Source organism: Nicotiana tomentosiformis, chromosome 4 (genome assembly GCF_000390325.3).
Source record: "Nicotiana tomentosiformis chromosome 4, ASM39032v3, whole genome shotgun sequence".
Taxonomy (NCBI): Eukaryota; Viridiplantae; Streptophyta; class Magnoliopsida; order Solanales; family Solanaceae; genus Nicotiana; species Nicotiana tomentosiformis.
Genome location: NC_090815.1, coordinates 122,610,661 through 122,628,371, shown reverse-complemented (window position 1 = coordinate 122,628,371; position 17,711 = coordinate 122,610,661). Strand labels below are relative to the sequence as shown.

At 41.2% G+C, this 17,711-nt stretch overlaps 1 protein-coding gene across 1 annotated transcript; it reads right to left on the bottom strand.

The window, feature by feature from the left end:
- Nucleotides 1-8,479: 8,479 nt before the first annotated feature.
- Nucleotides 8,480-17,447, bottom strand: LOC138910480 (uncharacterized). Its single transcript, XM_070201723.1, has 3 exons — nt 16,910-17,447; nt 10,124-10,219; nt 8,480-9,183 (listed from the first exon to the last, which is right to left on the bottom strand). The coding sequence occupies exons 1-3, from the start codon at nt 17,445-17,447 to the stop codon at nt 8,480-8,482; spliced, it is 1,338 nt and encodes a 445-aa protein (XP_070057824.1).
- Nucleotides 17,448-17,711: the final 264 nt, after the last annotated feature.

Sequence of the window (17,711 nt, the reverse complement as noted above, 5' to 3'; positions counted from 1 at the left end):
CTATTCGGAATAAAATCCACTACAAGGTCTAAAGAAAACAACTATAAATACATCAAATGATAAGGAATGAGAGTCGAGGCCCGACATCGCTGTGCTGCTACCTTGATAGTCTCAAATCTGTGGGGCCTCAATCAGCAACCGCCTCCGTGAACAGAGTCACCTGGATCTGCACACGAGGTGCAGGGAGTAACGTGAGTACACCAACTTAGTAAGTAACAAGTCCAAACTTTTGACTGAAAGATAGTGACGTACTCAACCGCAACAGATATAATAGAAATAAATGTGCAGAAAAAGTAGGCATGCATTCAAGTTAAATAGATAGCTCAAACCAATAAAGTAAATACAGATCTGAACAGTGTAAGGTATACGACTCAGCTATTTCTACATGCGAATGCACAGACTATATAAAACGCACCATGTGCTCCCACTCTCAAGTGCTCAACCACTCGGTACTATACATGGCCATCCGGCCCAGGGAAATTCATCCTGGAACATATACAACACTGACTATAAGTCACCTAGTACCGAGGAAAAAGGGCAATCCAATCATGTGGAGAAATCCATCTCTAGGTATCAAGTACTTCGGACAAATCCATGTCCAGGGAAATCCATCCCTCAATTATTAAATCCGCGCTCACTGGGGGCATGTTAAAGACTCCAGAGGGGCTCCTACAGTCCAAGCGCTATCATAATCACCATCATAACCGCTGTGGCGTGCAGCCCGATCCCATAATTGTCACTCACAATTAGGCTCTCGGCCTCACCCAGTCATCAATCTCTCCAGTCTCACCCACGGGCTCACAATGTCATGAAAACAAACCCAGAACAATGATATGATGAGTCAATAAATAACTGAGACTGATATCTGATATAAAAATGCATGAACATGACTGAATACGTAATATCAATGAAAATAGTAAGATGACAGCAGGAAACGACCACTAAGGGTCCCAACAATACCAGCAAAGAGCCTAAACAGGATATCAACAGGATAGAGTCACTAAACGCTACCATGGAATCACCCAGGTCACAATTCTCATGGTGCACGCCCGCACGCCCGTCACTTGGCATGGCGTCACCTCAATACTAATCACATAACACATAATTTTGGAGTTTCGAACCCTCAAAACCAAGTTTGAAAGCGTTACTTACCTCGAACCGAGCAAAATCCATGTCCGCAATGCCCTTGCCTCTCAAATCGGCCTCCAAACATTCCGAATCTAGCCACAAGTAATACAATACAATCAATATAGGCTAAAAGGGTCAATTCCACAAGAAAACTATCAAATTAGAGTCAAAAATCAGAATTCGACTCAAACCCGGCCCCCGGGCCCATGTCTTGAAATCCAACATAAGTTACAAAACTCGAAAACCCATTCACTCACGAGTCTAACCATATCAAATTTATCAAAATCCGGCCTCAATTACCCGTCAAATTGTCAAGCCCTAAACTCCCAAATTTCACTTCAAAATCTCACTAACTAGGTGTAAAGTTAGTGGAGAAACACCATTATTGAAGATAAATAGGCACAAGGGACTTACCTCAGTAATTGCTTTGAAAATTCTCTCACAAATCCCAAAAATCCGAGCTCAAATTGATAAAAATGGTGAAAAATCTCGAAGTGTTCTATTTATATGTTCTGCCCAGCAAACCCGCACCTGCGGAGCCGCTTCTGTGGTTGGAACCCCGCTTTTGCGGAAACTCACTTTAAACACTAGCCTCGCACCTGCATCCCAGGTCTCGCACCTGCGGACGCGAACCATCCTCCTTTCTGCGGGCTCGTAGATGCGCACCCCTCTTCGCTGTTGCGATTCCAGTCCACCCAGCCTTGCCTGTATCTGTGACCTCCTACTCGCTTCTGCGGGACCGCACCTGCGGACTCCCCACTGCAGGTGCAAAAACACCAGAACCAGCAGCACTTCAGCATGTACTCTTCAACTCACATCAAGCCGTTAACCACCCAAAATCACCCCAACTACCTCGGGACCTCAACTAAATGTACCAATAAGTCTTATTACCCGATAAAAACTTAGGCGAATCCTCAAATCACCTCAAACAACATCAAAAACATGAATTACACACGGATTCAAGCCTAATAAACTTCAAAATTTCCAAATTCTACAAAAGGCGTCGAAACCTACCAAACCATGTCCGATTGACCTCACATTATGCACCCAAGTCATAAATGATACCATGGACCTAGTCCAACTTCAGGAAATCAAATCCGACCCCGATATCAAAATTTTCACTGCCGGCCAAAATTCCAATTTTCGCCAATTCAAGCCTAATTCTACAACGGACCTCCAAATCTCATTCCAAACGCGCTCCTAAGTCCAAAATCTCCTGACGGAGCTAATGAAACCATCAAATGTCAAATCCGAGGTCGTTTGCCCATAGGTCAACATTCGATCAACTCTTCCAACTTAAGCTTTCAAATAAGAGACTAAGTGTCTCAATTCACTCCAAAATCACTCCGGACCCAAACCAACTAACCTGATAAGTCATAATACAGTTGTAGAACACAATAGGAGCAGAAAATAGGGGAACAGAGCTACAACTCTCAAAATGACCGGCCGGGTCGTTACATCCTTCCCCTTTTAAACAAAACGTTCGTCCTTGAACGGGTCTAGAAACATACTTGGAGCCTCAAATAGGTGTGGGTATCTGCTCCACAGTTCCCGCTCGGTCTCTCAAGTAGCCTCCTTCACGGGTTGGCCTCTCCACTGCACTTTCACTGAAGTTACACCCTTGGACCTCAACTTTAGAACCTGCCGCCCGAAAATAGCCACCGGCTCCACATCATAAGTCGAATTACCATCTAACTGAACCGTGCTGAAATCCAAGACATGAGACGGATTGCCGATATACTTCCGGAGCATAGAAACATGAAATATCGGGTGCACACTCGACAAGCTAGGTGGCAAGGTAAGCTTATAAGCTACCTCCCCAATCCTATGAAGTACCTCAAAAGGCCCAATGAACCGAGGGCTCAACTTGCCCCTCTTTCCAAATCTCATAACACCCTTCATGGGTGATACCTTCAGTAGAACCTTTTCCCCAACCATGTAAGACACATCACGGACCTTCCTGTTAGCATAACTCTTTTGTCTCGACTAGCGTTGTGCGAAGCCTTTCCTGAATCAATTTCACTTTGTCTAATGCATCCTGAACCAAGTCTGTACCCAAAAGCTTAGCCTCACCCAGCTCAAACCAACCCACTGGAGATCTATACCGCCTCCCATATAAAGCCTCATATGGAGCCATCTGAATACTCGACTAATAATTGTTGTTGTAAGCAAACTCTGCGAGTGGCAGAAATTGGTCCCATGAACCCCCAAAATCAATGACACAAGCGCGTAGCATGTCCTCCAATATCTGAATAGTGCGCTCGGACTGTTCGTCCGTCTGAGGGTGAAATTTTTTGCTCAACTCAATCTGAGTGCCCAACTCTCGTTGCACAACCCTCAAAAACTGCGTGCCTCTATCTGAAATGATGGAAACTGGCACACCGTGCAGGCGAACAATCTCTCTGATGTAAATCTCAACCAACTAGTCTGAAGAATAGGTAGTGCTCATAGGAATGAAGTGCGCGGACTTGGTCAGCCGATCCACAATCACCCAAATGGCATCAAACTTCCTCGAAGTGTGTGGGAGCCCAACAACGAAATCCATGGTGATCCGCTCCCACTTCCACTCTGGAATCTCTACCTTCTGAAGCAAGCCATCCGATCTATGATGCTCATACTTCACCTGCTGACAGTTGAGGCACCGAGCTACAAACCCAACTATATCTTTCTTCATCCTCCTCCACCAATAGTGTTGTCTCAGATCCTAATACATCTTCGCGGCACCCGGATGGATGGAATACCACGAACTGTGGGCCTCCTCCAGAATCAACTCTCGTAACCATCCACATTGGGCACACATATCCGTCCATGCATCCTCAATACTCCATCATCACCAATAGTCACATCTCTGGCGTCACCGTGTTGAACCTTGTCCTTGAGGACAAGAAAATAAGGATCATCATACTGGCGCTCTCTGATGCGATCGAATAAGGAAGACCGAGAAATCACATAAACTAGGACCCGACTGGGCTCCAAAATATCCAATCTCACGAACTGGTTGGCCAAAGCCTAAACATCAGCTGCAAGGGGTCTCTCACCAATTGGAAGGAATGTCAAACTACCCATACTCACTGCCTTTCTACTCAAGGCATCGACCACCACATTGGCCTTTCCCGGATGGTACAAAATGGTAATATCATAGTCTTTTAGCAGCTCTAACCATCTCCGCTGCCTCAAATTGAGATCCTTCTTCTTGAATAAGTGTTGGAGGCTATGATGATTAGTAAACACCTCACAAGACACACCATAGAGATAGTGCCTACAAATCTTCAATGCGTGAACAATGACAGCCAACTCCAAATCATGAACAAGGTAGTTCTTCTCATGGGGCTTCAACTAGCGCGAAACATAAGCAATCACTCTACCCTCCTGCATCAAAACACACCCAATACCGACCCGAGAAGCATCACAATATACTGTATAAGAACCAGAAGCTGATGGCAGAACTAACATTGGAGCTATGGTCAAGGCAGTCTTGAGCTTCTGAAAGCTTGCCTCACACTCGTCCGACCACCTGAAAGGAGTACCCTTTTGGGTCAATTTGGTCAAGGGCGATGCAATAGACGAGAAACCCTGAATGAACCGACGGTAATAACCAGCCAATCCAAGAAAGCCCCGAATCTCTGTGGCTGAGGACGATCTGGGCCAACTCTGAACCACCTCTATCTTCTTCGGATCAACCTGAATACCCTCACTGGACACCACGTGCCCCAAGAATGCCACTGAATTGAGCCAAAACTCACACTTGGAGAATTTGGCATAAAGTTTCTCCTCCCTCAGCCGCTGCAGTACAACCCTCAAATGCTGGGCATGCTCCTCCTGGATACGAGAGTACACCAGGATATCATCAATGAACACAATAACAAACGAGTCGAGATAAGGCCGAAATACGATGTTCATCAAATGCATGAATGTTGTTGGGGCATTGGTCATCCCAAAAGACATCACGAGGATCTCATAATGACTATAATGGGTCCTGAAAGTTGTCCTAAGAATGTCTGAGTCCCTAATCTTCAGTTGGTGATACCCTGACCTCGAATCAATCCTGGAGAACACCCTCGCTCCTCGAAGCTGGTCAAATAGATCATCAATACGAGGAAAAGGATACATGGTTTCATCAACCAGTTTTCCATTGCTATCTTCATCTAGCACGGTAGTTGGACTCATTGGAGTACCAATAGCCTTAGCATCTTCCATCCCAAATGTTTTGATAAGCTCCTTGGTATACTTGGTTTGGCAGATGAAAATCCCTTTAGGGGACTGCTTGATTTGAAGCCCAAGGAAGAAGGTCAGTTCTCCCATCATGCTCATTTAAAATTCTTCTTTCATGGAAAGAGCAAATTCTTCACAAAGAACAGAGTTAGGGCTACCAAAAATAAAATCATCTACATAAATTTGAGTAATAAGATTACCTGAACTGGATTGCTTAATGAAAGGGTTGTATCGATATTACCTCGTTTGAAACCTTGATTTAAAAGGAAAGATCTTAACATTTCATACCATGCTCGAGGAGCTTGTTTGAGACCGTACAGGGTTTTAGTCAGCTTGTATACATGATTTGGAAAGGTGGCATTTGCAAAGACAGGTGGTTGCTTCACATATACTTCTTTAGAGATAAAACCATTTAGGAACTCATTTTTAACATCCATTTGAAATAATTTGAATCCTTTGTGAGCAGTGAAGGCGAGTAGTATTCGAATGGATTCAAGTCTTGCCACAGGCGCAAAGGTTTCATCATAGTCAATTCCTTCCTGTTGAGAATAGCCTTGAGCTACTAGTCTTGCTTTATTTCGAACAACTTAACCTGATTCATTCAATTTGTTTCTGAAGACCCACTTAGTTCCAACAACAGAAGAGTTTTGAGGCTTTGGAATTAATTCCCATACTTTATTTCCTTCAAACTGATCTAATTCTTCTTTCATAGCACTAATCCAATGAGAATCCTTTAGAGCTTCATCCATTTTCTTGGGCTCAATTTGAGAAATGAGAGTTACATGAGAATTGTTATTTTGAGATCTTCTTGTAGTTATTCCCTCATGTGAATCTCCTATAATGAATTTATGAGGATATCCCGGTTCACTCTTCCATTCATTTGGAGTATTTACTGGAGTCACCCTTTCTTCGGTAGTCGACTAATCTGGCTAGGGTAGGTCAAGATCTTCTGGTGGTACTTCAGTTGATTGAGTCTGTTGATTGGCTGACTCATTTTGATGATCTTTACCTACAATAACTGACTTAGGAGCATAAGAAAATTTCTCATCTTCAGGAATATGTTCATTCCTTGGGCGAGGGTTAGTATCAACAAAAACAACATGAATAGATTCTTCAATACATAAGGTTCTCTTATTATAAACTATGTAATCTCTACTTGAAGGAAAGTAACCAAGAAATATACCTTCATCACTTTTTGGATATAACTTACCAAGATTATCCTTCCCATTGTTATGGATGAAGAATTTGCATCCAAAGGGGTGAAAATAGCTGATATTTGATTTCTTACTATTTCACAGTTCATAAGGAGTCTTTTTGAGAATTGGTCGAATCAGACATCTGTTAATGATGTGACATGATGTACTCACAGCCTCTTCCAAAAAATGATGAGGTAGAGAATTTTCCACGATCATGGTTCTTGCCATATCCTGCAAGGTTCTATTTTTATGCTCTACTACTCCATTTTGCTGTGGTGATCTTGGTGAAGAGAAGTTGTGATAGATTCCTTGATCGTTGCAGAAATTTTCAAAAGCTCTGCTTTCAAACTCTTCTCCATGATCACTTCTGATAGTAGAGATGTAGTATCCCTTTTCTAGTTAAACCTTCTTACAGAAAACTTCAAAATTCTTTAGAGCATCATCTTTATGACTAAGAAAAATAACCCAGGTAAATCTAGAGAAATCATCTACTATAACAAAAGCATATTTCTTACCTCCTATACTAGCAGTTCTAGTAAGACCAAATAAATCCATATGCAGCAATTGAAGAGGTTTAGAGGTAGAAACAATATTTTTGACTTTGAAAGATGAGCGAGTTTGTTTTCCTAGTTGACATGCATCACATATATGATCTTTTAAAAAAATTAGTTTTGGGAGTGCAATAACAAGATCATATTTAGACAGTTTTTGAATAGTATGCATGCTTGCATGACCAAGTTTTCTATGCCAAACCCACGAATCTTCAATCATAGATGTAAGACAGATTTGATCCCCAAAGTTTTCTAAGTTCTTGATAGTGTAGACATTTCTGTCTCTATTACATGAGAGAATGATATTACCTGATTCGTCTTCTATAAACCAGCCATGTTTCTTAAAATGAACCTCATAATCATTGTCACATAGTTGACTGATGCTGAGAAGATTATAGCCAAGTTCATCAACTAAGTAGACTTCATCTACATCACATGTCGAGCTTAAAGGAACTTTTCCAACACCAATAACATTTCCTTTAGATTTGTCACCAAAAGTAATTGTTCCTCCATCTAGCTTGGTGACTGATTTGAACAGTTGTTTGTCACCCGTCATATGTCTGGAACATGCGCTGTCGAGATACCATTTTCCTTTTCGATTCTTCTTGCGGTGTTCCTGCAAAACAAGATTACTCATTTTTAGGTACCCAAGCATGATTGGGTCCTGAATGGTTAGATTGCTGAGTGTTAGTTTGATTTGAAGATTTTGGTCTCCAGACCCATCTCCTGTTATTTTTGAACCTGCAATGATTTGAGGTGTGACCTCTTTTACCACAATAGGAGCAGGATGAGTTGTTAGAGCTACCAGTACTACTTTCAGCTCCAATTTTGTTCCTGCAATGATTAGTACTATGGTCGTTTTTATCACAAAAAGAACAAGCAATTTTCTTCTTGTGATGAGCAGTCTGATTTGACATAACTGGACTGAGACTCGTGGTCTTTTGCAAGCCATTCAATTGAAGCTTGAGTTCATTAACTTCATCTTGAAGCATACCATGCTCAATTTCGCACACTTCTAGTTTCAAAGCCCAGTCTTTCTTCTCTCTCTCTCTCTCTCTCTCTCTCTCTCTCTTTCTCTCTTGGTCCTTCTGAGCTCATATACTACTTTTTCTATGTCTGCAAGAGTAATATCAACAAATTCTTGAAGTTCATAACAATTAGGGCATAAAGGAGTACGTACCTCACTAGTTCCTTCATCTGACATTGAACGAGGTTCTCTTGAGTCGTCTTCCTCATCATTGTTGTCTGCCATTAGTCCAAGTTCTCCTGAATCTTCATTGTCACTTAGAGCCATGAAACATATGTTAGCAATTTTCTCGTGATCAGATTCTTTCTCATCACTCCATGCTCGGAAAGCTTTCTTCTTTTGCATATTTCTGCTAAGCTTCTTCTTTAATTCCGGACAGTCAGCTTGAATGTGGCCAACTTTCCACATTCGTAACACCTTCCATCATTTTTATCAGCTTCATTGTTCATCCTTCCTTTCCTGAAGTTGAACTTCCCTCTTCTGTTTTTTCTGTTTCTTCTCATCATGTTGGTTACGACTTGAGAGAGCATTGCAATGTTTTCATCTTGTTCTCTTCCTTCTTCTTCTTCATTTTCCGATTCAACCACAGTTGCCTTGAAAGCAACAGTTTTCTTCTTCTCTTGAATTTTTCTATCAAGATGAGTTTTCTCAAAAGCAATTAGATCACCTCTGAGCTCGTCATAGGAAATTTTGTCCAGATCTTGACATTCCAACACAATGACCTTTGGCTGCCAAATTGTAGGTAAGCTTCTGAGAATCTTTCTAACTTGTTCGCCACTTTTAATAGGTCTTCCAAATGATTTGAGGTCTCCAAGTATTTTTCTGAACCTGGAAAACATTTCTTCTACAGATTCACCATTCTTCATTTGAAATAACTTATAGTCCCGAACCAAGAGGTTTATCCTAGTCTCTTTCACTTTGTTGGTTCCTTCGTAAGTGACTTCCAGTTTGTCCCACATTTCTTTTGCAGTTTCGCAACTTGATATATTTTCATATTCTTCTCCAGTGACAGCATTGTACAGTAGATTTTTTGTTTTTGCATTAACAGTGATGACATCAGCTTGTTCATCTGTGTAATCATCCAAGTCAAGAGGATCAATAGATACGATGACTTGACCGTTTGCATCCTTCTTGGGAGGAATTGGAAGATTTTATTTTTTGATCACACGCCATACTTTGATGTCATATGACATAGTATACGTTTCCATGCGAACTTTTCAGTGAGAGAAATGCTGACTATTGAAGTAAGGAGGTCGAACCTGAGAGGTTCCTTCTTGAAAGAGAGCACCAACAACAGTATTGGATCCCAAGATCTTTTTCTCACTAGAGATTAAGTAAGATTGTGAGCCTAGCTCTGATACCAATTCAATATACAAGAAGAGGGGTGAATTGTTGACTATTTAAAAATTAGTCGACTAACACAAGTATTAGTTGACTGATCACAATGCAGAATGAAAGTAAGTAGTAAAGAAGAGTAAATAACACATATCGATTTATACTGGTTCGGTACTGTCGTGGTACTTACATTCAGTTTCCCTTGGGTCACAAGGGTTCCCTTAAGATCTTTGAAAAGGTTACAACATAGATGGTTTTAACGCGTTCACCACCAGCGAACAGTATCACACCTTGAGTTCTGAGTAATTGACATAACTCTCTTTTGTGTTCTAGATCTTTCTATCTTTTGAGACACTGATAACTTGCAGTGTTTGAACTAAGAAGTAGACGGACTTAGAATATAATGTATGTAGTTGCGCAAGTCTTCTTATTGAAAGTATCAGCCTTCTTATAGGAGAGAAAAGGGTCGTTGAGTCTTCAGCAAAATCAGAGGCACGAGATCTTTGCAAAAGGGTTTTGACCCAAGGGTGCCTCTTCGAATCCTACTCTTCGAAGAGTCCAGATTCGATTGTGACTTTTCTTGTCACCGCTTGAATTAAGGAACCATTTATGCCTGAAGTGAGCTTAATTCTGGACACAGAATAATTACTGGCGAGATTGGCAATCTGAGTTACTTTTATTGAGGACGAATAAATTTGCTTCTCTTGATTGACCATTGATGTAGCAACAGCATCTTGCTGAGCATCTCCATTCTTTCCTTTTTGTTAGTCCTGCAAATATAACATAAGATATTATTGTCATCATTGAAACTTAAACTTAAACCTATCAAATATGACTAGTAAGAAATAGAAGTATTATCTTTTGTGTGAGTGAGCATCTATAAATTTGTTACAATAGTACAAGACAAACATATTGAATTTGTAAGGAAAAAATAATAATTTTAAAATGATAGGTGGTCCCAAACAAACAACAAAGTTAGCAAACAAAGCTTAACTTAAGCCCAACAGTAACTTTATTAGTGCTCATGAAACCTCTATGTATGATCCGGTGAGGAAGATAGATATGTTTGTGTACAGGTAGGTGATAATGTTATCCCCGATTATCTAATAAAGAAACGAGAGGGAAGCCCGGTCCGATGCAATTTCAAGCGAAACTGAAGGATCCCTCGTGTCAGAGCTCGAGAGGGATGAACGATGCATAAGGGATTGGGCACGACTAAATAACGGATCTGGACCGAGTAAAGTTTCGAGACCACGGGAAAAAGATAAACGGTTGAGCATGACAAGTAGGGATCCGTAATATTCGCCCTCAACCGGATATTACGACGCAAATTTTGGCCGATATCAACTACGAGTCGACATTTACCAAAAGAAGAAGTGTTTTACGTTATTTAAACTTGTACTAGGATTGAAATTTTTCTACTATATAAAGGGGAGAATTTTTTTTATTTTAACACATTGTTGGCATGCATATCAAAGCAATAAAAGTTTATTTTCATTCCCTAGCTACTGTGTATAGTGTTCTTCAACTACTTATTTATTTGGCTGCCACCGAGCCCATCTTGAGGGCTCAACAGAGGTCAATTTTCAGTATTCATCTAGCCAGGCTTAATTGTTCATCATGATTGGTTTGATCATTTTGTTTCTCTTTACTCTAATTATTTTCTGTTCTTAGATCATTCGTATTAAATTAAATCATGTATCCTTTAACCGCATGCATAGAGGCGTATCCAGAATTTTAAGACCATGTGTGCACTATTTAAAAGTAGTGAAGGATTTGTCATCCTTTGAACTTTCGGAGCTATTTGTGAACTCACGGATGGCCGAGTAGTACTATAACTTGGCTCAATATTTTTCGGCTTGGTGAGAAATCTATCCATTTCAATGTTAAGGATTATCGTTCCTACAAAATTAAATATTTACATTTTTATTCAATCTATCTTAATTCAAATAGAATAGTATGATTCAAATCATAGAGTAATTAGATTTAAGGGACACAAATCAATCGTTTACTACATTAGATCAATTTGCTCATTCATTGGCTTCATATTATGATTCATTTTTTGATTTTTAGTAATTACTTTATTTTTAGAGAATTCTTAGCAGAAGTTCAAACTCTAGTTCTTAGCAGAGTTCAATCTTATGTTATCTTTTCCTAAAATACTAATAATTAATCAGAAATTAAGTTCGCATAGCCCCTACTTAACTAATCTCGGTCAAGCATTTTTCTCAAACATAATACGTGGACAAATCAATACTGCCAACGAGATCATAGCTTGGTGTGTAAGTACCGCGGTACTCACGGTCATAGGATCGAAGATTGTCTAGAGGTAAGGGAAGAAGTTGCTGAATTATTCAACAATGGGCACCTTTGAGAATTCCTAAGCGAACGGGCCAAAAGTTATTTCAGAAACAGGGACGCCAACAAAATGGTCGAACAAGAAGAGACCCAGCACGCGATCAACATGATCATTGGGGGAGTGGATGTCCCCCAAGGGCCAATGATAGAACGCACCAACGTTTCTATCACAATGAAAAAATGCACCTTGGCCTATGTCCCGGAAGGGGTCATCTCATTCAGTGATGAAGATGTCGAGGGCATCATCCAGCCTCATAATGATGCATTGGTAATATCTGTACTTATCAATAAATCTCTAGTTAAACGTGTATTGATTGATCTAGATATCTCGGCCAACATCATCCAATTGAGGGTCGTATAATAACTGGGATTGTTGGATCAAATCATGTCGGCAGTGTGGATGTTGAACGGATTCAACACGGCTTGCGATACAACGAAGGGTGAGATAACTTTACCGGTAAACACTGTCGAGACCATCCAAGAAATAAAGTTCTACGTGATCGAGGGGGATATGAGGTACAATGCCTTATTCGGAAGGCCATGGGTTCACGGCATAAGAGCGGTGCCTTCAACCTTACATCATGCGTTAAAATTTTCCACTCGAAGAGGAGTCAAAATAGTCTATGGGGAACAACCGACCACAAAGGAAATGTTCGTTGTCGATGAAGTAATCTCGGTGCCCGCAGTTTCGGCATCAAAAAGCAGGGAACTGACCAAAGAAAAGGAAACTAAATAGCAATCAATAATCCCGACCTCAATCTGGCTGGAAAAACAGGAGGAGCACGTAACAGACGAAGAGGATGATTACGGAGTCCCGATATCTATCATAGCACTTGATGAAACCGATGACACTAAATCGATGATCGAGAAATTGGAACGGTTTATATTGATTGAGCAACTACCGTATTGAAAGGTATACCTGTGCACAGGACTAACTCCCGAGCTTAGGAAAAAACTTATTTACTTTCTTAAAGCTAATGCCTATTTTTCCTTGCCCCATATAGATATTTCAGGGATTCCACCAGAGGTAACAACTCACAAGTTAAGCATGTGTCCCAAGTTCCATCTAGTCAAGCAAAACAATAGGCCGTATTCTGAGATCAAACACGTATTCATCAAAGACAAGGTATCTAAACTTTTGAAAATAGATTCCATTCGGGAAGTTAAGTACCCAGATTAGTTAACTAACATAGTAGTCGTACCTAAAAAAGGAAACAAACTTGGAATATGTGTAGATTATAAGGATCTAAACAATGCATGTCTGAAGGATTTGTTTTCTTTGCCAAATATCGATCGAATGATCGACGCAATGGCCGGACATGAGATACTGAGTTTTCAGGATGCTTATTCCGAGTACAACCAAATTCGGATGGACCTGGACAATCAAGAAAAGACTTATTTCATAACCAAATTCGGCACCTACTGTTATAACGTGATATCGTTTGGGCTAAAATAAACTCTTGTGCCACGTACCAATGCCTAGTTAACCGGATGTTCGAAGAACAAATAGTGAAATCAATGGAGGTTTATATTGATGATATGTTGGTTAAGTCCCTGCGATCAAAGGACCATTTGAAACATTTGCAAGAAACCTTCGACATATTGAGGAAGTAAAACACAAAGCTAAACCCGGAGAAATGTGCCTTCGGGGTCAGCTCTGGCAAGTTCCTCGGATTCATGGTATCTAATAGGGGAATAGAGATCAACCAGTGCAAAATAAAAGCTATAGAAGATATTACCATGGTTGACAACGTTAAGGAAGTACATCGACTGACTGGGCGGATAGCCGCATTGGGCCAGTTTATTTCTAATCATCGGATAAGAGCCAATAATTTTTATCATTATTGAAAAAGAAGAATGACTTCTCTTGGACCCCGGAATGACATCAAGCTTTATAAGAAACTCAAGTGATATCTATCGAGCCCTCATTTGCTGCACATTCTGAAGGCAGACAAATATTTATACCTCTACTTGGCAGTTTTTGAGGTAGCGGTAAGTGGTGTCCTGGTCTGGGAAGAATAAGGTACATAATTTCCTATTTATTATGTTAGTATAACCTTAGGGGATACCTAAATAAGACATCCACACTTAGAAAAATCAGTGCTCGCCTTATTAAGCGCTTCTAGGAAATTAAAACCATACTTTCAATGTTACCCCATATGTGTTGTGACCTCGTACATGCTGAGGAATGCTATGCACAAACCCGAGCTCTCGGGTCGGTTGGCCAAATGGGCCATAGAAATTAGCGAGTATGATATCGAGTACAAACCCCGGACTGCCATAAAATCTCATATTTTGGAGGACTTCGTGGTCGATTTTACGTCGGCCTTGATCCTCGAGTTTGAGAAGGAATTACTGCTCACCTCAAGGACTAGCTTGGGGATCTGGAACCTATTTACGGACGGTGCGTCCAACGTGAAAGGGTCCGGATTGGGCATCATATTGAAACCACCTGTGGGTAACATAATAAGGCAGTCTATTAGAATTATAAAATTGACTAACGATGATGCTAAATATGAGGTAGGAGCCTCGGGTCCGAAGTGATCAAGGCCAAATGTGACTCCCTCCTTGTCATGAACCAAGTTAATGGGACGTTTGAAGTGAAAGAGGAATGGATGTGTAGAGACTTGGATAAGTTACAGGTGACTTTACACTAATTCAAGGAATGGACTCTACAGCACATACCTCAGGATCAAAAAACGAGGCCGATGCATTGGCCAATTTGGGGTCGTCGATCTACTCCAATGAATTCGACTCCGGAGTAGTAGTATAGTTGATGAACTCAGTGGTAGAAGAAGGTCACGTCGAGGTGTACTCAACAAGCTTGATTTGGTACTAAAGAAACAAATACATAGACTACCTGAAGAAAGAAAAATTGACATCGTTCCCAAGGAGTCAAGAGCCCTACGTGCTAAAGTTGCCAGGTTCATCTTAGTCAAGAGGAAATTGTTAAGAAGATCCTTTTTTGGGCCACTAGTGAGGTGCTTGTGTCCGGGGGAGACCGACTACGCCATGAGATAGGTACACGAAGGCACTTGTGGAAACCACTCGGGAGCAGAATCCTCGGTTCGGAAATTGATCAGAGCCGGTTACTACTGGAACGAGATGGAGAAGGATAAGACTTTGTACAAAAATGTAACGAGTGCCAAAGATTCCCCGATGATTTATCAACCAGGGGAAATGCGTCACTTGGTCCTATCGCCTTAGTCATTTATGAAATAGGGGATGGACATCGTCGTTCCCCTACCATGGGCGCCTGGTAAAGCCCAATACATACTACTCGTGACCGATTAATTCTCCAAGTGGCTCGAAGCTCAAGCGTTTGAGAAGGTTCAGGAGAAAGAGGTCATAGACTTCATCTGGGATTATATAATATGCCGATTCGGGATATCAGCCAAGATCGTTTACGACAATGCAGTTCATCGGCAGCAAGGTAAGCAAGTTTCTCGAAGACCATAAAACTAAAAGGAGCTTATCAACACCTTACCACCCTAGTGGAAATGGACAAGCGGAGTCAATAAACAAAATTATAGTCTAAAACTTGAAGAAGATATTGACCAAATCGAAGGGAAAGTGGAAAGAAATCTTGCCCAAAATCTTGTGAGCATATCGAACGACTTTGAAGTAAAGTATCAGTGTGACCTCATTCTTTTTAGTCTACTGCGCAGAAGCTCTAATCCTGATCGAGGTAGGGGAACCAAGCCTAAGGTTCCAGTATGCTACTAAGGCGTCAAACGACGAGGCCATGTTCACAAGTTTGGACTTATTGGACGAAAGGCGAGAAGCCGCCCTGGTCTGGTTAGCTGCCCAAAAGCAGCGAATACGGAGGTACTACAACCAAAGGACTAGCCTTCGACATTTCCAAGTTGGGGACTTGGTATAAGAACCCAAACGACGGGAAACTAGGCCCAAGCTAGGACGTTCTATACAAAATTACATGAATAACCGAGAAAGGTTCATATAAGCTCGAGTCAGGGAACGGTGTGCAACTACATAGCAACTGGAACGTGCCACACTCAAAGCGGTACTACTACTAAGGTACGAACAAATTTTCCTTTGGAATTTGTTATGCTTTGGAATAACTTATGTAGGTACTCGGTCGAGGGTAAATTTAATAATTAGGTCTGAAAGCACGTGTTGTACCCTTTTTCTCTTAGACCGGTTTTCCCCGAAGTGGGTTTTACGACAAGGTTTTTAATGATGCAATAGTAAAATGTGCTACCTTAGTTTCAAATACTGTCTTGAGGCTGGAATTGCTGACTACACGTACTAGACTGACAGTATTTGGACCCTCACAAGCTCAATTTCATATATTGTGGGGGGGAGGGGTTAATTACGCCCTAAGTTAGGATCCTTAGAAGGCATTATTATTTGATATTAAAGCCAAGGCTCGAGTATTAGAATTCGTTGTAAGGGTCAAACAGTCAAATGAACTGTACCCTATTAGGCAGAGCCCGAACATGAAAGGCTACGGCCAAATCAAAGTGGCTCGTAGACATCGAAGTATATACTCAGAAAGTAAGGACCTTACATATGATTAAAACATATTAAAAGATCACCCACAGCAAAACACCATAGTGTACGATTGAAACATTCAAGTATCTTAAAGTCTTTATTTTTTATCGGGTATTTTGAAGACTAAGCAACTTGGAGTTGCTATCGAACCCAGGCCTCATTCGAGCTTCGGGGGAACGAGCACTCTAGATTATGTCCAATTTTATGCTAAGGCATTAATAACATTCTTCAAATAAAGAGTTGCAAATGGATACTGAAAATGTAAATAACACATCATAACTAAGGAGAAATTTTATATATATTCCAAAAAATATTTACAAAGGCACGATAGAACAGCCTCAAAATAAATAAAAACGAATGTACAAAAGAAATGAAAAATAAACTAAGGCATCTCCGCCTCATCTGCACCAGAAACAGATTCAGTACTAGAACCCTCGGGCTCATATATCATTTTAGCCTCGGCCTCGAGCCTCTTGGCCTCTGCAATCTCGGCTGATAAATCGAACCCCCAAGCATGAATCTCCTCGAGGGTCTCCCTCCTGGATAGCCATTTTATGTACTCAGCCTTTTTATTAAGCATGACTTACCTATTTCCTCGTTATTTTTGTATTGGGCCAGCATCTCCTCGACCTCGGAGGAATCGGTTGAAGCTGCCTCTAACTTGGACTTCAACGCGGTATACTCCCTGTCGAGGTCGTCCCGTTTCGAAATGGGCGAACTCAGTTGTGCTCGAAGCTCATCATTTAGCCGAGAACACTTGTCGGCCTTATCCTTCATCACCCTGAGTTGGTACCTGATCGATGCCAACTCCTCTTTGGTAGCCTCCTTTTCTGAGGCTAGAAGGTCCATTCTACTCCTCAATGTCTCGGTCGAAGCCTTGAGCTTGTTCATCTCGGCTCGTAGCTGGTCTATCAGGTCTATCTTCTCTTGGACCTGCGAGGTTGTGGCATTATCTACTACAATTAACCTCTCGTTATTAATCTCAAATAGCCTTACCTTCTCGACTAGTACGGCATGCTCCGATTTCACTAACGAGGCCTCCTTTTGAGATATTTCTAGCTCATCTTGGAGAATAGGAAGGTCCTTGAAGGCCTCTTCTCTTTGCTCACTGAGATCTTTGTACATGTCCTTCTGTCGGACCTGCTCCTTGAGCTCGAACGCAGCTGGCTCACTTCCATCTGAGACTTATGAAAGCTTTCATGATAAAGCATTGAGGCCTGAAAAACAAATTGATGAGATCATGGAGATATTCTAAGGCTAAATGAGTTACAGAAAGGACAAAAAAAAAGAGAAGCATACCCGGTTTTGCGCCTGTTGTGTCTCATTGAAGAGGCTCGGTGTGTTCACCTCATTCATCTTCTCTTGGTCCTCTTAGGTCACCATGCAACG

Coding starts and splice junctions, on each gene's coding strand:
- LOC138910480 (XM_070201723.1), bottom strand. CDS start 17,447: ATGTACAAAGATCTCAGTGAGCAAAGAGAAGAGGCCTTCAAGGACCTT. Junction 10,220..16,909: donor CAAAAATAACGAGGAAATAG/GTAAGTCATGCT, acceptor TTATATTTGCAG/GACTAACAAAAAGGAAAGAA. Junction 9,184..10,123: donor TTTATTCGTCCTCAATAAAA/GTAACTCAGATT, acceptor ATGATTACACAG/ATGAACAAGCTGATGTCATC.